General features: G+C 43.3%; 1 protein-coding gene across 1 annotated transcript in view; it reads right to left on the minus strand.

Annotated features, from left to right (window-relative positions):
- The window catches only part of TM9SF2 (transmembrane 9 superfamily member 2), a 66,571-nt gene extending 43,860 nt beyond the window's left edge, over positions 1-22,711 (minus strand). The window contains exons 1-6 of the mRNA XM_032769607.2: positions 22,595-22,711; positions 21,689-22,043; positions 14,434-14,501; positions 13,315-13,408; positions 12,047-12,174; positions 1,282-1,411 (exon numbers count right to left, since the gene is read on the minus strand). Coding sequence (XP_032625498.1) covers positions 1,282-1,411; positions 12,047-12,174; positions 13,315-13,408; positions 14,434-14,501; positions 21,689-21,901 — 633 coding nt within the window. The 5' untranslated portion in view covers positions 21,902-22,043; positions 22,595-22,711. The remainder of the gene's footprint in view (positions 1-1,281; positions 1,412-12,046; positions 12,175-13,314; positions 13,409-14,433; positions 14,502-21,688; positions 22,044-22,594) is intronic.
- Positions 22,712-23,637: the final 926 nt, after the last annotated feature.

A 23,637-nucleotide genomic window follows, 5' to 3' on the forward strand; every position in this document is an offset into this window, starting at 1 on the left:
GACTTGTCATTGGGTGGTTCGGGTACAGCAGTCACCCCTCCCTCTATGAAAGAGCAGCATACCGTGTACACGCCTTGTTTCCTGGGTGTAACTGGGCTAATGGCCCAGTAGCAGCACACTGGACCTGTTCAGATCACTGACCGCAACGTGCCTGTAACCACCTCACGCATTCCTCAGCATCTATGCTGACCCAGGACCTGCAAAGCCAGGCGCGGAGGCGGCGACTACTGGTCAGTGTCGCAAACGAGATGTGATGGGGACAAGTGGACCGAATTTCTCAAACCGCCACCTCTGCGCTTTGGAGATCCTGCTGGTAATGGGCAAGGTTCTGAGCCATTGAACCCGTTTATTGGGATTTTGCCCCATCAGGCACTGGGATCTCAACCCAGAATTCCAAGGGGCAGGGGAGACTGCGGGAACTATGGGATAGCTACCCACAGTGCAACGCTCCGGAAATCGACACTAGCCTTGGTACATGGACGCACACTGCCGAATTAATGTGCTTAGTGTGGCTGCGTGCACTCAACTTCATACAATCTGTTTTACAAAACCGGTTTACATAAAATTGGAATAATCCCGTAGTGTAGACATACCCTCAATGGGTTTGGTCCATCTCACCGCCAGGATTGAAGAAGAGGCTCTGTGAGTCACTGAACCAGTGCTCGCACCTTTTGGGGCCATGTTCAGGGGGATACAGAGAAGCTGGGACAGATGCTGATTTCATGGATTGGTTCATGAGGAATATCTGCAGTCACTGTGTTTTTGGGTTCTGGAAGTGAGAGACCTGCAGAGGTCACATTTTTCCAAAATGTGAGACTTCCCCAGGCAGTCTTTTCATTTTAAGTGACCATTCACGAGCATTGCTTCCTCACACAAGGGGCAATATTTAAATCTGGAGGACAAAAGTAGAGGCCACCCTGGAGCCTGTAGTCTAATTTTGGCAAATCAGAAGTTTCAAAATTTAAAGGAAATGCCAACTAGTTAAAAGTAGTAGTAAGAACAAGAGATTGTTAGCAGTCAAAGCACAGACAACAAGCCACTCTCTCTAAAACAAGAGGCAGTGAGAAAATATGTGCAGCAGTTGAGATGCTCTGTCCTTTTACATCCTATGTACAGAGCATAAGGACTCTGAGGGCTCATACACACCATATTGACCCCACCAGCCAAAAGATTCAGAACTCGAGCATGTGGGATGCACATTTACCATTAATGGTAAACATGAATATGGATAATCACTCAATACAGAAATTGGCACATTAGTAAAAAATACTTTAAACTTACATTAATGACACAGGCATCCTTTGGATGACCTTTTTCTGTAGTAAAACAGCCAATAGGAAATCCAGGATTGCAAAACTTCTGGTTGTTGTCAACATCATAGCACCAAGTTACAGGCATGTTGTCCACAATCCTATAAACAAAACACTAATACAATTAGAGACAGAGCAAATAATAATATAACAATAGAAGTCCTAGATCAATTTAATCCGCAGTAATTGTTTGCATTTTGAGCAAAAAAACAAGTCATGGAACGCAGATTGCATCTTCAACGCTACTTTAAATTCCTAGAATTCTGAAGGATTTGTATTCCTTGCAAAAAAGTTCAACATGACTATTGTGTGTTCCTTCTGGCAATTCTACCAGTGTGAAAGTAGCAATAAAATTCCTTTAAGAGTTTAATTGCTGAGATTGCACCAATGACTGTTAACCCAATTTCCAGATAATGGAGATGCCTGGTGACAGCTGTACAGGTAAAGCAGATCCTAAAAAGGGGGAACTTTCAGTTTCTCTAGAAGTAGAAAGCCTACTGCTGTGAAATTTCACCCATCATTAGTTTTATGCCCTTTGAATTTTCTGTGTAATTTAGTTTATTTCTCTTTGTAAAATTAATACGTCATATGAAATTGAACCTTCATGAAATTTGGATGTACTGCCAGGGACATTAATTGCCTTTCACCACAAAATTTGGTAGACAAGTGTATCCCGAGTAGATCAGATGCAATACGCAAGTTTCTGGGAAAAAATAATTGTGTTAGTTTTAGCTAGTATTCATCATAACTGTTGGTGTATAAAACATCAGTTAAGGCTGAAGCCTCCTGCATGCAGATAAGTCATCTCCATCTGATAAAAACGTTCTCCAATGAAGTATGTAAGATAAAATCTGACAGAAAGATACAAAGAAGGCTTCTAAGGGTAAAAGTAGCAGCAGCTTCACTTCTACCTTGCCTGACCTCTTCAATTGTGCTTACTCATTAACATGCACCAGGAAGGTAGTACACAAAAGAACTTTGCAGTGAAGCAGTTACACACCTGATAACCCCTCCACACACACACAGAAGAGTGAGAAATTAAGTCACCTTACAACACATACACTCTTCTCTACCTCAGACACAAACCACAGTACATGATGCACAACCTTAACTCTGTTCCCCATGGATCTTCCCCCGCTCACTATCTACAATAAGGCACATTTTAACTTTTAGTTTCCAAAGAAAGCTGAACTGAGTGTTTCAGATGAAATCTCACTTCAGCTTTTCTAGTAAAAAAAAATTGCCACAAATGAGGAAGTCCTGTTGGAGTTAAATGGGAAAAAGTGTGGCAGCTCGGAGTAAGCAGTGTTTTTCCTTACTGAAGTGCATTCCTGATGGTACGAACTATTTTAACTAGTGAGTTTACATGGGGTAAAAGGTTGAGAGCTACTATAGTTAGGTGAAAAGCAGCTGCTTTCACACCTCCCTCCACAGCTCAGCTGCTGCTTCTCTGGCAGCTCTTCACAAGATTGTTTTATTGTTAAAAAGGCTAAAAAAAAATCAAGAGCACAGTAAGTTTCCAATTTAGGCTTAATAGATAAATCTTGAAAGCAGCCCAGCCCCCTGTGAGGAGCTGCAGGAAAAGATGACAAGACAGCAGGATATGGCATGGAAACAAAAAACGTCAACAACTAAAATATACATTTAAGAAAAAAAAGGAAGTTGTCTACCACTACCCCTCTTTCCACTATGAAGTTTTTTTCCATAGTGGAAGGATACGTCCAAAGAGAAAATCATTTAAAAGAATTTTAAAAAATTCAATAGACGTAATTAGAACAGCATTAACACACTCCAGGACATGTTTTACTGGTCCATTAATATGTCTTAAGTGGTTGAAGACACAAGGCTGCAGTCACTTTATTTGCATCATTGGACAAATAAAACTTCCTGTTGTGTTTTAATGCTACATATTGGTACAAAATGCACTGAGTTATTGAATCACCTTTACCATTAACTGTCTTATTGTTAGTGAGTCAGCAATGCTAACAAACAGTGTCCCAGGATACCCAGTAGAACAGAAGTTATGGAAGAAAGATTTCATGGACCAGTTCTCCAGGAAGCCCAGGAAAGGCAATTAGGATAGGTATTTGCTTTAGTATCTTCCATATATTTTCTTTGCATTACACTGACATTAAGGTGTAATAGTATTAGTGACTATAGCGAGGCGGTGTGGCTCCCCTCCTCCACCGGGAGGGTTGAGCCCCGTCAATCACCCCCCAGGGCGGAAACGCTGGGCGGAAGTCCCGCCCCTCAAAGGGTCAGGCGGCGACCCGGAAGGATAAAAGCCGGGCCTCAGCCTTCAGTCAGGCCCCAGCCGCTGCCGGGAGCAGATTGCCGCGGCTCTGTCATGGGGAGGTGCTGAGGCCCGAGGCTGGTTACCAGAGTGCCAGAGCTTACTCGCGCCACACTCGATAGAAGGAGCTGCCCAGAGCTACCCGCAGCGCTCGAGGAGAGCTGCCAGAAGCTACCCTGTCCTTGCTATGGCCCTGGAGAGCCATCGGACCAGACCTGGCCCACCTTCTCCTGAGATACTCCAGATCTGCCGCCCAGCCTGACTGGGAGACCAAGGTGCTGGGACGACCCTGCGGACCAGGTAGGAAACAAGGGGGAAATTGGAAGTAGCCTGGGGGCAGCTGACTACAGTCAGGCTGCAGAGGGCCCCGAGCCTATGACGGTGTGTGTCGGTCAGGATCCCCACTGATCACTCTGTGTGTTTCGGTTCGGATCCCCACTGACTGCCACTAGCAACGACAGCCACAACTAGGGCCCCGGGCTGGAACGCAGAGAAGTGGGTGGGCCTGCGTTCCCCCTGCCACCCATAGCCGGGTGGCAGAATCCCCCTCCCCTCGGCCCAACGAGGCCAGCGTGATTGCTACTGCTCTGCCCTGCCCCAAAAGGACCAGAGCTTATTGTACTGTGTTTGGTGCCCCGCCCGACCCAAGGGCTGGGCCCCCATTGACACTGCTATTGCTCTTGCTCTGCCCTGCCCCAAAAGGGCCAGAGCTCAGAGAAACTGTAACTGTATTTTCTGGAGCCCTGCCCAACCCAAGGGCTGGGCCCCTATTGACTCTGTCACTGCTCTGCCCTGCCCCAGAAGGGCCGGAGCTTATTGTACTGTGTTTGGTGCCTGCCTGCATCAAAGGTTGGGCCCCTACTGACTTTACCTGTGCTCAGTCCTCTCCATAGGGACAGAACATCCCCGGACGGTGGGCCGTGCCCCCCGCGGAGGACAGGACAGGGCCGGAGTGGCTCCCCTCCTCCACCGGGAGGGTTGAGCCCTGGCAACCCTCGGCATAGTGACATTAAACTGTTTTGGGTAGAAAAAAGAACTCAAGGTTTAATTCACGCATGGACTTGTATCAGGAGGTTCAATTTGCTGCTCTCAAGGCACCAGAAACAGGTTGCCCCAACCTAAGAAGGCAGGTAATCAGGGTATGAGAGGGGGAAAAAAGGAAGGGTCATCAACACCTACTCATCCAAGAACTAAACCTAAGAGTCCTACAGAAAAATTCCTGCATCACCATGCCCTCCCCAAAACCACACCTTAATAAATCAATTTAATTCTCTCGCTGTATCACTTAGCAAGTTCTTCTTTACTGCTACACAGTCCTCCATTCCTAAGAGCAGACCAAGCAGGTTCTTCTTCCCAGCCTATTCTCTCTGATCTAGCCCCCAGCTCCATGTTATTGTTGACACAGAGCAGAAGCAAGAGAGGACTCTTACTAGCCAGCACCCCCCTGCAAGACCATTAGTAGCTTGCAGAATAACCTCCAGCAGTAGGTAGGAAGCCAGGACTGGGGGGGGAGGAGGGGAAAGAGAGACAGACAACAACAACAACAAAATTTTTTTCTCCTACTGGCCAGAAACTGATAGAACAAGGGTGGGATGGCTCACCAACGTTGTGGAGCAAGAAGCTGCTTTCTCCTCTTCTGCCCAATACTGGGAAGAGGAGTGCTTTTAGTGTGGTCCTATTTCTCTGCAAGTAAACTTTTAATGCCTACTTCAGCAGTAGTTTGGCATAGCCATGAACAGCAACAACATGTACTTGGCAGGATTGTGGACAGTTTCCACAGATTCCCACAGTTCTGAATAGCAACTGTGAAACTGACCAGAGTCCCATTCATTTCACCATGTTGTTGCTGGGCAGTTATGAGTGGCAGATGATTAAAAGCTGTCCATTTACAGACCTCAGAAGACAATACTGCATCTTTCTACACTTTGTTCACATTTGGCAGGTTAGGTTATCTTCACAACCCAGAATATTAGAAATCAGATTTTGCTTTAGTTTGTTCCTCCCCTCACATGACAGGGCTAGGATAAGTGAAACATCAGTTTTTCCTGCAGATGATGTAGTCTAGCTTTCTTCTAGTAATAGATCAGGGACCAAAGATTGATGTGGCAGAAGTAGCAATACCGAAACAAACTGATAATTATTTAAAACAAAAACCCAAAACTTCCCACAAAAAAAAAAACCAGTAGGCTCAGATGGTATACCTCCAAGAGTTCAGAAGGAGCTTAAGTAGATAATTGATAAGGGAAACATAAGGGCACAAGGAGAAACCTATGACCAGCAGAGGTAATGACAATAAGGAGGCTGTTTAAATATATGAAAAAAAGACGACTCAACAGTGGTGCTGGTCCATTATTAAATGGATATCAGAATTCTTGGTACTATAGGAAAGGCAAACAAGTGTTCAGTAAATAGTTCTGCTCTGTATTTGGAAAAGACAGACAATATAGTCATATCATATGATGATGATAGCCTTTTTCATTCCAACATTAGCTCAGGGGAGTGTTAAACAGCAGCTACTAAAGTTAGACACTTAAATGACATGGTCCAAATAATTTGCATTTAAGAGTTTTTAGAAGAGCTGGCTGAGGAGCTTGCTGGACTGTTAACACTGATTTTCAATAACTCTTGGAACACAGCAGAAGTTCCAGAAGACAACTAGTGTTGTGCCAATATTTTTAAAAGGTAAACATAGTGACCCGGGGTAATTATAGTCCTGTTAGCCTGACATCAGTCCTGTGCGCACAAAAAAAAAACTGGCTGAAATGGGTCTCTATTAATATTAATGCAACTCCTATCTACTAATTTAATGTCTCCCTGATGAGATTACAGGTTTGTTTGATCAAGGTAACAGTGTTGATGCTAATCCAGTTTATTTCCTGTGCAGTTTCCACATCAATTGTATGCCCTGGTCATGCCTTGTTCATTGCCGATGCCACTGCCATTTGGAGCTGTACTAGCCATTTCTGAGGAGTCGGAGTTGTGGGCAACTTGCATTACCATGAGAGATATCCAGGTGGATTTCCCTGAAATTCTAAAACAGTGACAGAGGGTTGAACTAGGCCCGCAGATTAATTCATAGCATGCAATAGATTAAACTGACAAATTAAAAAGAGCACATTATATAGGAAAAAATTTACCGAACAGTGGAGCTGCATCTTGTTTGGGCTAAAAATAATTCTATCAAGTTATTTGTACCGTCAAACATGCTGGTGATATCAGCACTACAGCTGAAGAATACAGTTCATTTACTCAAATATTTAATCTGAGGGGGGAAGCATTCCACTGCATTCAAACTTGAAAAATAGTTTGTTAAACAATCCTACTTCAGATTCCATGAACAATGAGTAACTAATTATGCTAACAAACTCTGAAGTTGAAAAAAGGAAAGTCTGCAATTACACTTGGCAGCTCTTCATTCTTATAGCTCAAATGACAACACTTGAAAATGTTTTAGCAACAAGTTAATTTAATGTTTCAGAAAGTGCCAGAATGACAGCTGTAGAAAATGAACTCATTTAGACACACAAAGTGCACTTTTTCAGGTTGCATCTTGTGATTGTGCCAGACCAACATAATTCAGACCTATAAAGTTTTGAAAGCAAGATCCAGACTGCAAATATTATACACCAAATTAATAAATTTATTTTACACTCAGATTTAGAAGGACCAAGTCATATTAACCCCCCTCTTAAATTTTACTTGGTACTCTTACTTTAAAAATGTAAAATTTCAGTCTTCATAACATTAATTTGTCTTTCACAGTTTATGTATGCTTCCTAGTTCATTTGCACTAGCATGTGGTGCCCCATCCTTGAGTTGGTCCACCACGTTCTGACCTATTTTTTTTTTTTTTCAAATATTGCCTAAAAGCTAACTTCTGTAAGTCCTATTCCATCCCTACAGAGGCCCTACCCACTTCCCATGAACACAGATGAAAGACTCCGGTTCACTTCATTATGAGTTGGATTCAGCCTTAAAAAAAAAAAAAAAAGATACAACAATAAAGGAACAAGAAACATGCTTACTATCACAGCTATAACATTTACTCTTGACACTATCTGCCCTTTTATTAATACGTCCATGTAAGTTGTAAGCTCCTCAAGACAAGGATTTCTGAGACTGGGAGGCACTGTTGAACCAAGGTAAGCAGTATGTAATCACTAGCAAGGCTAAGATTTTGTGTCTGATATTTTTAGTAAAAATCACAGACAGGTCAGACAAAAAAGAAAAACGCACAGAAGCCATGACTTGTCTGTGACTTTTACTAAAAATATTTGGGACAAAATGGGGAGCTGTGGATCCTCACACCACCTGAGGCGGGGCAGCTGCGCAGGGGTTCCCCCACCACCTCTGACGGCCCCCAAAGCTTGGGGGTTCCCCAGCCGCCTCTGGTGGCCCCCACAGCTCCCACTCCTGCAGGGAACCCTGCACCACCCCACCATTGAAATCATGGAGGTTGCTGGAAGTAATGGATTTCATGACTTCCGCGACCTCTGTAACTAAACTGTAGCCTTAACCATTAGGTTCATGCACTACTTTTATAGTGTACTTTTTCCTAAAGAAAAAAAGGGTTTTGATAACTGCAATGCATAAGGTTTCATTATTATTACAGTTGCACCAAGAGGCCTTCATTAGGATCGTGGTTCTATTAATCATTTTAGAGCCTGTGGAAATACACACAATGAGAAAAAATAGATAAAACAGAGGGAACTGAAGGGTGAAACATGTGATTGTCCTTCCTCCTCCAAGATATAGAATATAAAGATAAGTCTGTAATTTTCATTGACTGACTGTCACCTAACGTTTACTGGCTGTACATGTTTCCTGTCAAAGCAGTGGTTCCCAAACTTTTTTGCACGGACCACTTGAAAATTAAGGGTCTCAGCGAACCGCTTAATGATCTTTCCAAATGTTGTTTGTACCATTAGCTAACTATTGTAAAGCGCTTTGGATAAAAGTGCTATATAAAAAAAAGTTAAAAAACATTTTTTGTTTTACAAATGAAAGCACAACATTCATATTTTAATATCAATGATCTTACCTTTCTAATGTGATGGCTGTGCCCTCTCTATCCTCGCAGCATCCCCAAAGCTGGGGCTGGGAAAGAGGAGGGTGTCTCCCCAACCACAGCAGCCACAAAGCTGAGGCTAGGAAGGAAGGCTCTCTCCCCAGCAGCTGCAACCCTGGAGCTGGGGAAAGTCGCCTCTTTCTCTGGCCGCTGCAGCCCTGCATATCCCAAATTCCCTCCACCTCCTCTTCTCACCCCACTACCTCCTCCCACCTGCCCTGTATTATCCCCAAGGCCAACACCTCACCTTACATGTGCATCTCCTCCAGGGGTCAGGCACCTAACTAGTGGAGCTCTACTAATTAGGTGGGTGACCCTTCATTGTCTCATGTTCAGTCGCCCAGGCACTCACTTTAGAGGGAACTATCCGCGGACCACCTGAATATAGCTCCACGGACCACAGTTTGAGAACCTCTGCATTAAAAGTTTACAAATTACATTTTCCACCTGTTCATCCCCTCAACAGAATCCACTCCTTCCAGGACACATGGATTCCAGCTCAAGTATTCCCAACCAGGACAAAAGGGGAGCTATAGGAAGAGCATGGAGGCCCTTTAATCAAGGTTTTTCCCTCAAGAGTAAACATGACCTCTACATAGAGTAGCATACAGTGCTACAGGTTTAAAGCAATACAGTGGAGTCGCATTATACACGCATTTAACTTACGTGAATTCAACTATTCGCGCTTCGCAAAAAAGACAGAAAAAATAATTGAAATACAGTAGTGTGGGCAATTCCACCCACCATTCCACTCAATGAGCGTATGCCCCAGAGCGAGTGTGAGATGGGAGTCGTGAATCTGCTGTTCCCTCAGTTGGTCTCAGTTCCCGCCTGCCTCTCATGTGAACATCTCGCTGCGCTGAGCATGATTCTAGTGTTTAAAGATGTGTATTTTTCGTACAACATAGCCCCTAAACGCAAGTCAACTACTTCATCTGGTGCTCAACTGAGGAAAAACTGGTGGTGTTGGACTTATTGAGAGATGGTATGTCAGTATCCAACGTGGCACGTAAATATGGCCACAACGAATCTAGTATCTGTGCCATCAAGATTAAAGAGAGAGAAATTCATCAAGCCGTGGCATCAAGTGCTCTAATAACTGCTAAAGTGATGAGCCAGGTGCGTGCTAAGACTTCCATGAAAACTGAAAAGGCATTAAACTTATGGCTGGAAGACATGAACTGTAAATGAGTGCCTATCGATGGCAACATGTTGCAAGAAAAGGCTTTTAGTCTCTACGTGCTGTTCAAACCTCCTGCCAAAGATGGACAGCCTTCTGATGAGACAGAATTCAAAGCCAGCCAAGGTTGGCTTAACAGTTTTAGGAACCACTTCAACCTCAAAAACGTGCAGACTTCTGGTGAAGCTGTATCAAAAGCCTACTCTGAATAATTAGAAAGTCACAGAAGAAAAGGGCTATCTTCCAGAACAAGTTTTTAATGTTGATGAGACTGGGCTATTCTGGAAAAAATGCCCAAAGACGCACTTACGCTTCGAACTCAGAAAGACAAGCCCCTGGCTTCAAAGCAGCTAAAGACCATGTGACTGTGTTGTTTTGTGGCAATGCAACTAGGCATTTAATAAAGCCAGGCTTGCTCTACAGGACTGCAAATCCCCGTGCCCTAAAAGGCAAGAGCAAAAATCTCCTGCCTGTGTTCTGACAATCAAATAAAAAGGCTTGGGTGACAGCAGCATTATTTCTGGATTGTTTCATTCATGAAATAAGTGTTTCATTCCAGAGGTCAAGTGTAACCTCGAAGAGAAAGGATTTGACTTTAAAGTGTTGCTGATCATAGACAATACTCCTGGCCACCCTGAGACACTCCGGTTTGCGCATAACAATGCTGAAGTCGTCTTTCTCCCCCCCAATACCACCTCCATCCTCTTGACCAAGGTGTGATTCTCTGTTTCAAGGCCACGTATACGAGGCTTACGTTCTCACGGATACATAGCGCTACGGATGCGGATCCCACTCAATGTGATGGAGTGTTGAAAGTTCTTCAACATTGCCGATTACATCACTTATATTAAAAAGGCAATGGATGCAATCAAGCCTGAAACAGTCAATGCATGTTGGCGAAACCTATGGAAAGAATGCGTGAATGATTAAGGGTTTCCCGACCATTGACAAAGAAATGAAATGCATTGTTCAGGTGGCCAGGCAAGTAGGTGATAATGGCTTAGTTGACATCCTTGAGGAAGAAACTTAAGAATTAATTGAGCGCCATAGGGGAATATTGACTAACGAAGAGTTAGAGGAACTGAAAATAGTCTACAGAAGACAAGAAGAGCCAGCAAGCTGGAATCCTCAAATTTGCTGAAGTGTTCCAAGCAGCAAAACACTTGAATGATTTAACTTCTGAATACAATCCCTCTATGGAATGAAGCCTCAATACTACGTGTAATTTTACTGACGATTTGAGACCATATCAAGAAGCAGCTCAAGAGACAACAGCAATAGTTGCCAAACAACCAGCAACAGACGAGCCTACGCAATCAACTTCTAGAACTGAACCAGAGCCAACCACTTAGTCTATGACCTGCTCTCTGTCACCCAAGCTCTCCATCACCTCCATCTCCTGGATCAACATCAAGCCCTGACAACACCCCCCAATAGTGTTATCAGGGGAAGAGGAAGACTAATCATCAGAGTGTATACAGCATCCATCTCTATCATCTCATCGTTCATCATATGGACACTGTACTAATCATCACCATCATCATTCATCATCGTCACATCACCATTGTCATAGTTATCGTATCACCATTATCACCATCGTCATAGACTAGCAAGAATATCCAGGATGAATGGTGAGTGGTTAGGTTTTGTGTTTTCCTTTTTTATTCTTTCAGTCTGTCGTCTCTCTCATATAATATTACAGTATTTTTAATTACATTTTGCATATGTACTCTATATGCTACACATTACTGAATACATTATACATATTACTGTACAGAGTTGTATACAAAAACATGTACAGTATACTGTACTTTACGGGCAATTTTGACTATACGCGATTTTTGCCTTACACCCTGACTTTAGAACCTAATCCTGCGTAAGATGTGACTCCCCTGTAATCATATCTAACAATCATGCTGTTTTAGCATGAAGATTTCAAAGTACAGTAAAGTAAAGAACCATAAGCTTTACAGCTGAGCTATTCTATTTGAGTGGCATGTTTCAATAAAAGAGTAAGTAGCATGCAGAAGTAACATGACATTAATTCCCCACTCCACCCCTGCATGAGAACAGACCAGAAGAATTCCGATTTCCACCAGTTAACATGAAGTGCTGAATTTGTACCATCATTTTACAATAGTCATTAATACTAAATTAACCAATTTAATATTTGTATCTTAAAAAAATTAACTTACCAATGATGTTGATAGTTCAATAATATGCTTTTTTTCAAAAAGTCCAGTTTTTGCTTATGCTCTGGGTTTTTTGGGTCGTACACTTTTGTGCAAACAGATTTACATTTCTCTTCCTTCTTAAATGTAAACTAAGAGAGAGACAGGGTTTGACTTGAATAGTCTTTCAAAAGAATCTGTATCGTTCTATACTAAAAGTACACTAAACAATATATATCCCATAAAAACCTTAATGTATTATAATTATGTGGTTAACTCACAAGCAGACAACCCTAACATCCTGGTATTTTGTATGTCTATGTGTTCGTCACATACTATTTTAAAAATATAATATAATCAGGGTTGCATGTACTCTACAGTAAGACTCCCTGGACTTCCTTGCAATAATATTTTCTATTCCTACCTTCCTTGCAGAGACACACACACCCTCAATACATTGAAAAAATATACATTGATGTACGATTTGTTGACTGTTTTCATCAATGATTGTAGACTTTTTATTTAATGTTCCATGGATCTGAGCAGGGGCAATGTTGACCAGGTAGGTCAGAACCTACACTGACAGTTTATCCACTCTACAGCTGTAAGCAGGACTCCTGCTCTGGGTTCCTGGCCCCCAAATGCCTAGTTCCATGGAGCAATGCATCCTCTGAGGAAAGCTGGAGAGCAAGAGTCAGATGCAGGCAGGTCCCAGCAAGAAAAGGAGACCTTTCAATAAAATGACAAATTCTTAAACAAAAAAAAAAAAAAGCCTGGACTGGGGATATCTCAGATATTTGCCAAATTCTGCAGCTCAGCAAAAAGTAGCATCCACAAGATCCTGCCAGAGATTAACAGAATCGTCACATCCCTCAGAGCTATTGTTTCAGGCTCTCTGAAAATACAGGAAGACAACATCTCTTCAGTTTACACTTGATTCAAGTTTACAAGATTCTCTCTACAACCATAAGGGCTAAAAAATTTCATTATACAGATTCAAGAGCACAAGGAATGAATACCACAGCTACGGAGTTGTGTCACACAGAGATCCCTGCATATACAATTTTATCTACACTCTTAGACATGTTATACCTTCTTTCACATGCTGCTATTAAAAAAAAAAAAAAATCAGAAGAGAACCATCCAACAATCTGACTGATAAGCATGGATTTTAATTCTGTTATGTTCACAAATTTCTACTGTATATCTTTAAATCAGGGACAATTGTTTGATTTATTGACTTTTGAATTTTCTGTTTTATCTTGCAGAAAACCCTTTAGCAGAGCACAAACCTTATATGGTGATGGTTCTATTCTCTCTCCAAACAATACTTGACCAAGATTTTCAGATGGACGTTTCTCATCTTTTGCTTCGCAAAAATTGAACCTAAATTAGAAAATATGCAAGCTTTAATCAAGGATTGACAAATAAACATAGTACAAAAAAAAAAAAAAGACTAATCTTCCCAGCCAGCCAAATCTAAGGCAAACATCCGCAAATTTTTTTATTTAATTTATTTTATTTTATTTTTGGGGGAGGGGGGTGTCTCAGAGTTCAGTGATTTCTTACCAAAATCTGAGTGACTCTAGGAGTAAAATCAACACTTGAGATTTTAAAAATGCCTCTTTCAAATATTTCAGAATTCAGTTTCAATTAAACAGATACTTTAATAATACGTTTCTTTAAATGCACTGGAAGGGCAGTGTACACGTTAGGACTTTAGCCAGGAATTAATGAAATCTACACATTTAGAAATCTATAACTGCTTCAGGAAAGGACAACACTGGAATGCTACTTGAAAATATATATGGAGGACTCTTTGGCACATGGTACCCAATTAAAATTGAAGTTATTATGCTTTTATTGACCACTAGATTTAGCTGAGAAATTCCCAGAATTGTCATGGCTGAATCACAATGCACCATACTTGCATCCATTAAAATACAAAGATAACTAACACTTAACCCCTTCAACTGCTGCATTCTTTGAACTGATGGCATTAACACAGTTTGCACACATTTTCCATCCTGTACTAGTAAGATACATAGCAGGGAAGTGTTTAAAGTTAATACTTTGTTAAAATAATTGTGGCTATCCCTATCCCGTATCATTTGTAACTACAATTTAAATTCATCTGGTTGCAGGCTAATCAAGACAGCAGCAGTGCTTTGACCTACAGAATGACTACTACCACTAGAAAGTAAAAATTCTTTTCTAACAAATGGTATTCACAAATATAGTTTAGGTTACAAAATAGTCAAATGGAACCTGTTCAACAGAACAAATGGTTTCTATGCACTGGAGAAATGCTAGAAATTACATCTCTATTCACAGCGTTTTCAGAAAACCATTCAGAGACTGCCTTTTGCAAGAACTGGCAAATAAAGTTACACAAAGTTTAGTACACTTACGCAGTATATTCATAGGGAAGAACAGATTCCACAGAGTCAAGCCTGTTCACAAACAGCTCTATCACAGACTGAAAAAGTTAAGAGACAATTAGCAAAGTTACACTAAATTATGTCACTGGGTATGACTTGGGGTTGAGTTTAATGGCCACTATCAAAGTTACAAAAAGAGTTGCCTTGCACCTTGTATTTAATTACACCTGCCCAAAGTGGATGTAAAACACTCCAATATCACAGAAGGACAGCATTTCACATCCAGTCTGCACAGCTGTGACTATACAAAGTTCAAGGGAGCAGAAAATCATGATTAAGAATGGTACCTCTGAATTAGAATGACAAATACATGTTGATTTAACTGCTTAGTTAAACCAATCTCACTAACAAATTACATTCAACATACAGGAAGAAGTAAAATTTGCAAACATAAAGACAACTGTTGCTGAATAAACCCTTAAAAGAACATGCATGATTATAGACTGACCTAGAAGCACTACCTATAGCTAAGGCTGCCCAACACTTTCCCTTATAAGACCCTGTTTTCATGTACTCATAAAACTTTGCCAAACTAACCATTTGAGCTAAAATTTTCCATTCCAGGTGTCTACAAGAAGCAGAGATTGGGGCTTTGTTTTTCCTGCTTGTTTGTTTAAAGTTTCAACTTAACACCAGACATTTCCAAGAATGTGGCACAAAAAAGTGCATTGTTTTGCCCACGTGAAAAAAATTCTTACACAAGTTTCACTGAAAAGCTGCTTGCAGCAGGAACATCAAATTTGGTAGGAGGGTTGCACCTTTTGCCATTCCCATGAAAACTCCCCCAAGTTTGGCCAAGCTAGAAACTGCTGGGGGATGGCGAGTGAGAATCACAGATCACACACACTCAGTAAAGATTTGTTAGAATGTGGCAGCTAAATTCTCTGAAGATTCCATTTGTATTGAGCATGCTCCATTCCCTCACAGCTCCTACACACTGAGCAGACTTCACATATGCCAAAGAGACTCTGCCCCAGAGGTGGGCAAACTTTCTGGCCCGAGGGCCACATCTGGGTATAGAAATTGTTTGGCGGGCCATGAATGCTCATGAAATTGGAGTTGGGGTGTGGGAGGAGGTGAGGGCTGTGGTTGGGGGTACGGACTCTGGAGTGGGGCCTGAAATGAGAAGTTCTGGGTGCAGGAGAGGGCTCTGGCAGAGGAGGGTGGAGTGCGGGAGGGGGGTGAGGGCTCCAGCTGGCGGTGCAGGCTCTGGGGATGAGGGATTTGGAGTGCAGGAGGGTGCTCCAGGTTGGGACCGAAGGCAGGAGGGGGATCAGGGCTGAGGGGAGGCAAAGGGCTGCAGGCTCCAGGCAGTGCTTACCTCAAGAAGCTCTTGGAACCACCTGTATGTCCCCCTTTTGGGTCCTACATGGAGGCGCAGCAGCAAGGCACCTCTGCTGCAAACTGCCCTGTCCACAGATGCCACCCCTGCAGCTCCCATTGCCGCGGTTCCTGGCCAATGGGAGATGCAGGGGAGGTGCCTGGGGGAGGGGGCAGCAGTGTGCAGAGTCCCCTTGCTGCTCCTACATGTAGGAGCCGGACTGGGAACATGCCGCTGCTTCTGGGAGCCGCATGGAGCAGCCCCCAATCTGAGTGTCGGAGCGGGGCAAGCCCCAGACCCCACTCCCCAGAGAGAGCTCGAGGGCCGGATTAAGATGGTTGGCAGGTCGAATCGGGCCCATGGGCCATCGTTTGCCCATCCCTGCTCTACCCTATGCTCTGAATGCTCTCCCAGATGGCACCCAGGCATTGAAGATGAGGAGAAAGCAGCCACACTGGAATGCAAAGGGGTAAGAATTTAAGCCTGGGAAGAAAGATAGAGGGAGAGCATGGGCAGAAGCTGGGAGGGGAGACAGGAGTAGAAGCAGAAAGGTGAGTGGCCACTAGAGCGCACACCCCCCTACAGAATCTAGAATTGAACCCAGGAGACTTGAGTCTCAATATTTCTTTGCTGTCTTTGCTGTGAGGTTCACAGGCAAAGTGGTTCACATCTCTCTAGTGCTCATCCAGACAGATGATAGCAGTCTACTAATGCTACCAGTTAGAGATCTATGCTGTGGATCTGAACATCTGAAACCTGTTGATGACCCAAGTGACATATTCACAAGACAGAATTTATTTTTTTCAGTTTTGTTTTGTTTTTAAATTAGGAAATTCACATAAACAAGAAAATATAGTTATGCCTACACTGTTCTACAGTTCAGATTACAGGGACACATATCAAAGTGCTGAGATGTAAATCCCCCATTTAAAAACTTTGCCTCTTCAAATACAACTACATTAGTGTGAACAAGGGACCTCTACATTTGCAGTCGCAGCCTCCACTCAGGAGAATTATTGCACAGCACTTAGCACGCTGCTATTCACACCCAGTAATCTGAACTGAGGGGCAACGTAGACAGACTATGTTAAAAGAATATTGAGGTTGCAAAATCAAGAACTCAAAAAAAGTTAGAAGTGCCAAAAACTAAGGTTATCTGTGCATCCTTAATGCCACTTCCTTGTATGAATTATGATACAGTCTTATTACATAATCACAAAGCCATCCAGCCTGTATCCCTGCCTCATTCAGCATACAGATTAGATGACACTCTGGAAATGAATAGTTGGATAGTCAATTAGGCTGTTTGTAGGACGTCAGCCTCACTTGCTGCAGAAGTTGGAAGATGTGTAGTGAATGAGGCAGGAGAATAAAGTAAGTGAAAGGATGGCCTCCTGGTTAAGGAAGAACTGGATTCTATTCCTGCAACAAGCAGAGGTCCTATGTGATGTTGAACAACTCACAAACCATAATGTTTACAGCCGGCCACTAATTCCTTGGTCTTCATTTTCTGCATACCCACCTTGAGATACCAAGCATTAGATATGCACGAGTGCTCAGCACTCATAACTGCAACTGAAATCGACTGGAGCTATGCCTTGAATACAGCATTTTTATAGCACTGCATAAAAATTCTGAAAGACCATGCCCTAGGTGTCTCATGCTTTGGGTCTCATGCACCCAAAATTAGTAGACACTTTTGACAATGGGAATACTCCAGTCAAATTTCACAGGAAGATAAATGTATTAATGTTTGTGAAGCACAGTGTGGTGAGAGCACCAGATAAACATTCTAGAGGAAATTCATAATTTTGTATTCAGTGCAGGGTTTGAATTAAACTAGGCCTAGAACCACGCATTGAATGAAGAAAAGAAAGAAATATTGAATAGCTATCCATTCACTAAATGAAGCAGGAGTCCTGTGAGGAAAAAAAAACAGTAACAATTCTGTAACTGAAGAGTGCATCATAAAGTAAACATACATGGCGCAGAATTGAAGTTAGAGACAGCGACTAGCAAGTGCCAGAATTAAGGCTAACTTTGCAACCTTAACCTGTTTTCAGTGTAGTTTTTTTATAAATATGGAATGAAGGGAATAAACAAATGGAAAATGTGTGGTAAACAGATATAAAACTAAATGAAAGATAATGTTATAATTTTACTGTAGGGTATTAACAGATCTATAGTAAAATTACCAATTTCAAGTATAGTGTTGCAAATGCAGCACATCTGGAGAATTACTTCTGAGGGCATTCTGCAGCAAAAAAATGAAAACTTCTGCAAACAACATTTTAAAATTCTGCAAGTTTTATTTGTCAATAAATAAATGCAGAGGCTCCAGCATGGCAGTGGTGAGCACAGGCCACTGGCTTCACTAAGGTGGAAGATCACCCTGCAGCCCATCACCCCCCGGACACGGACTCCGCTGTGAGGCTGCACCTGACCTTGACACAGCACAAGGCCTGTGCCTGCCCCAGAAACATCCTGTGGCCCTGCCCCACTGCACCAGGCGTGGGGCAGGGAGATTCAACCATGCAGGATCCAAGTGTGGAGGGGCTCAGTATGCAATGTGGGATGAGAGGATTCTGTGTGAGACAATCTAGGTGCAGGCAGCTCAGTTGGGGATTTTGGTGTGGAGGGATCTGGATGCACAGAGGCTCGTTGTGGAGTTCCAGGTGCAGGGGAAATGGGATCTCCAGGGGCTTCCAGGTGAAGGTGGTTGGGGCACAGCAGAGGGGTCTGGGTGTGGGGCTTCGTGGGGTGGAGGTCTGGATGAAGCTAGCTGGGGGTCAGTGGCATGGAGGTCTAGGTGTATGGGCTCAGGATGGGGCAGGGGGTGGTGGTTTCAGTGTAGGGAGCTCAATGGAGGGTGGTCTTGGCGCAGGAGTGGGGGTCCAGAGGCATGGGTTGAGGTTCAGGTAAGGAAGGCCAGGGGGATTCTGGATGTACTCAGTGAGGCTTGGCAGATGTGTCTGGGTATGAGAGGTCCAGATGCCTTGGGGTTGGGTGATAAGGAAGCAGCTCCCCATACAGTGACCCCTCCCTCCACAACTGAGGCACAATGGGGACAGGAAGTACAGGAGGATGCTGAGCTTCCTGCAGCTGGGAAAGGTTTCTGAAGGTAGGTCTGACACAGCCTCAGCCACTCCTTGCAGGGGAAGAGAAAATCCCATTCTCTCCTACTTCCAGCCCGGACAGGATGAGCAGCTGATCCCAGCTCAGGGTTGGAGCCACTGGCTGGTGTGCCTCCAGCCCCGCGGTGATTTACCTCTCCGTCGGCTGCTCCCAGTGCCAGAAATGATGTACTTTCACTGCTAGGGAGTGATACATGACTGCTCTTGCAGCTTCCCTTTGCTTCCCTGTCAGAAAGTCATTTTTCTGCGGGGAAGCAAAGAAATCTTTGGGGGCCATGAATTCTCTCCCCAAGTCCTTAGGGTGCATGTTGGTTATTTAGATGAACTATGCAATATTTCATCTTTTTGATAGGTAAGTAGGTTATGTTTGGACTGGTAACATTTAATAATGATTTTGACCCCAATCTTCTAAATCACTATGTGGTCAGACCCCTGAATTGCATGGAGTCTCCTGGAAAGGGCTCCACATCATGTCAAAGGGGTCTGCCTAGAGTTATTTAGAGGCTTGGGGTCTTAGATGGTAAATTCCTCATGGCACAGTCCTGCTTTACAACATATTTAGAGGACCCACCATATTCTGACAACTACAGATATGCTACAAAAGATACATACTGAAGTACCTGTTAGACCTTATGAACTGGTTATTAATGGCTTGTATTTTACAGCATATCAACAATATAAAATTACTACACCTCAGTGATAATTATTCAGTCCATTTAAATTTAATTTTATATTCTATTTTGGTAGGTCAAGGTTACTTCAGCTAGGACGTGTTTGTGCCCTGACCCACTGACTCTCAGCAGCTACTGGATCAAATAAATGAGCATCTTTTACATCAAAAATGTACATCAGAATCAGCAGCTACTGGATCAAATAAATGAGCATCTTTTACATCAAAAATGTACATCAGAATTGCAGTTGTAAACAACAGTCTTACTACCTTGCAGGCAATGGACTAGTGCTTTATACCATAAGAAAGCCAAGTCCCCAGCTAGTAATAAACAGTAGTTTCCAACCCTCAAATTTTTTTTAAGATACAGGACTTTAAAACTATGTCAGGCCTATACTGGTTCCTCAGTCTGCTTATTATAATCGCAAAACACAGACCAGTGTAATTTCAACTCATCATATCAGCATAAACTTGTAATAAAGATAGATCTCCCCCCTACAGTTGAACATGGGGTTAAACAAAAATTTTACAAAAAGGGGATCACTCATAACAGATGTTAGTATGAAGTTAGAGCTGAAGAGACAAAGCAGGTATATGTATTTTAGAAAGTTTCAGTAAAAAAGAAAAAATCACTTTAATTTACTAACTTCTGTTAAGATTTAGTTTAGAAGGGAATGCATACAAGAATTCAATTAATAATAATACAGCATGCCATTAATTTTTGTTGCAAGTCTGTAGGACAGCCGGAGAAAACAAATAAAGAAAAACAAAATGGTTAAAAAACAAAGAGTTCCATAATTCCCTTATAAATTAGTAACTACTAGGCAGAACTGAAAATATATTCCTGAATAACGCACGAAAGTAGTAGTCCGTCTGTCGACTCTTATCATGATACCACTATTTCCATCACAGCCCCACTGTGGTGTTAATATTTGACAGTTAAAAATCTTTAAATACATATACACACACATTTTATATATATGAAATACATCAACCTTTATACAGCTAAAAGGGAAAAATAAGCTGTTCACATATTCCCCCATCAAAATCATCCTTCCCTGAACTCATAGCAGCTATAAAATGGTTTCAGTTAAGAAACTAAATTCTGCAGCTCACTCAGTGCAATCAAAGTGATCAAGGTGGTGACAGGTACATCTTTTGCATTGCATCACTGCATATGTATGCTTATTATTTCACAAATACTGCAAAGCCCAACCACTAATCCATGCCAGTAAAAATGCTGTCTCCCATTGCACCTGACTGTAAGCTTCTTAGGTAGGGTCGCTTGTTTTGGTTGGATGTATTCGTGCAAACTCCAGAGCAACCCTAAAGGCAATGTTGCAGAGCACCAAGTACAACGTTAGTGTCTAAGAAATAATAGTGAAGTGGAGACAGTACATTAAAGGGAGAAAAAAAATTCTACAGAAGACAGAGCACAGGAACTTTTGGTGGAAAATCTCGCACCCCAGCAGAGCTTTGACAGCAGGAGCATCAGGGCAGCCAGGATCAATCATCCAGAGAGCTCATAGTACACAGCCAGTCCACTAGCACTGGAGCTGCAGTGAAATGAGGGGAGATCTCAAAGGCTGTACTGTTTAGTTTAACTGCAAGGTAATAATTAACACTTACCAAGAAGGGGCAATTACCAAGGATTCCAGCTCCAAGTGAGATGCCACCTGCACTGCCACCCTCTATGTGGCTGACACAGAAGCCCCCAGGGCCCTGGCATGAGCCCCCCAGCACATGTCCAGGCACCAGCTTGACTCTTTATTAAGGTCCCCCTTAAGGAGCAGAAGTACCTGGTACCTCAGCCCTACCTAGGGTTACCAATTTTGGTTGGCCGTACTCCTGGAGCTTTCATCAGGTGACAATATTTAATTAAAGACATATCTCTAATCCTGGAGACTCCCGGGAAATCCTGGAGGGGTGGCAACCCTAGCCCCACCCAAACACGGATGGGGCCCGGGCAGGTTTCCCGCAGGAACCTCGCCCCGCTAAGCAGGGGGCAAGGCCAGGGGAGCGACCCCCGCTGCCTAACGTGGGACGCAGACGAGGCCGGACCTGCCCTCGGGCGGAGGCGCGACCCAGGCCCGGACTCACCTTGCACTCGTCCGACGTCTTCCCCTCCTCGCAGAAGTTGACGGGCGCCAGGCCCGGCAGGTAGAAGGCTCCGCCGCGGGGAGCGGAGGCCGCCAGTAGCGCCAGAGGCAGCAGCAGCAGCCGCCGCGGGAGGCCCATGGCCGCGGGGACACGCCGCGGCGACCGGGCGGGGAGGGGGCGCCTGGCGGCCTGTAGCGGGTCTCTCAACGGCATCGCTGCTCAGCTCCCTCAGCAGCCGCGACTTCCGGTTCTCTGGCTCAGACACGTCACCCTGCGCTGACCTCCCGCCACCTCCCTCAGCAAGGGTGGGGTGGGGGCCGGAGGGAGCGCTTCCGGGTCCCATCCGCTCCCCGCCCTGTTTGTATAGAAACAGGATTAGCCGCCCTGGGGGAGGGGGAGCGCGGGTCATACCCTGGAAGCAGCAGCTGCCGGTTACTCGGGGTGGCTTGTAACCCTGCCCGGCGTGTTAGTGATTCCGCTGCCCGGGCCTGCTGCTGTTTCCGTGTGAGAGGCTGGAGTAGGGAAATTAATTGTTTGTATGTTCCTGGCTCTGCCTCAGAGCTTAATCTGAAGCAAGGTAGATTTAGGTTAGATATTGGGAAAAACTTCCCAACTACAATGATAATTAAGCACTGGAATAGACTCCCAAGGGAAGTTATGCAATCCCCAGTTACTGGACATTTGTAAGAACAGGTTAGAACAGGGGTTGGCAACCTGTGGCACGTGAGCTGATTTTCAGTGGCACTCACACTGCCCAGGTCCTGGCCACCGGTCTGGGGTGTTCTGCATTTTAATTTAATTTTAAATGAAGCTTCTTAAACATTTTAAAAAACTTTATACAACAATAGTTTAGTTATATATTATAGACCTATAGAAAGAGACCTTCTAAAAACATTAATGTATTACTGGCACGTGAAACCTTAAATTAGAGTGAGTGAATGAATGAAGACTCAGCACACCACTTCTGAAAGGTTGCTGATCTCTGGTCTATGTCCTGCCTGTGGTGAATTAACAACAGGCAGCAACTGGGGTGAACAGATAGCAAGTGTGAACAGTCAGGACACTTTTCAGGGGGAGGGGTGTGGCTGCATAGATAAGCTCCTAATATTGGGATGTCATGAGACAGCATAACCCTAAAGCCAGTTTAACACAAATAAAAACTGCCCCAACTGGCACTTCCACTGAGCCTATTTTAATTTTATTCTTCCAGACAAGTTTGAGATTTTAAATCACAAAACCTGTTGTATTTTGAAGAGTAATTTTGTCTGAGCTATTGAAATTTCTCATCTTCATTGGCAATAGTTAGATATTTTAATTAAGCTTCTTCAGCATATGAGCAAGTATTGAGTCCTGCTGTTTGGTTCTGCAGTGCTGGGCATGATAAACATTTGATCAAATGATTAGCTTGGATCCCTCATAAAAATAGGTCATGGTCTTTGAGGCCCAGGATTTCTCATGCAAGAGTACAGGTCCAGTTAATTTCATATATAATTTCCTGCTTTAAAAATGTGAATGTAGCTCAGAAAAATTTGTTTCATGAAAACAAATGGGGGAATAACACACACAATTTTAACTCTCATGGCTTTTGTCTAGCAATGAAGCAGTAAAGATCTGCATCACTTTTAAAATGTCTACCTATGGCATTCAACCTGGACTTCTAATTTGCTGCTCCTGGCAGTATTTTAACATATGAACTGAAAAATAAGAGAAGATTAGAGTTTATTAACGTTATAGTGAGGTAATACATCACAGGAACACAGCATCACAGTTCACAGCAACTGAACCTGTATTTCACACTTGTGATCCAGCTAGGCACACATTTAGGCTGCCAGCTACTCAGCCATCACCTTTTTTGGTTGAGAGTTGAGACTTGTTTCTTTCTTCCTCTTACCCAGGGTTTTCCCAGGCTGCACAGTTCCCTGCCTACACTGTAGTTCTCCAGCAAGCCT

The sequence above is a fragment of the Chelonoidis abingdonii genome, chromosome 1, assembly GCF_003597395.2.
Source record: "Chelonoidis abingdonii isolate Lonesome George chromosome 1, CheloAbing_2.0, whole genome shotgun sequence".
In the NCBI taxonomy this organism is placed as follows: domain Eukaryota; kingdom Metazoa; phylum Chordata; order Testudines; family Testudinidae; genus Chelonoidis; species Chelonoidis abingdonii.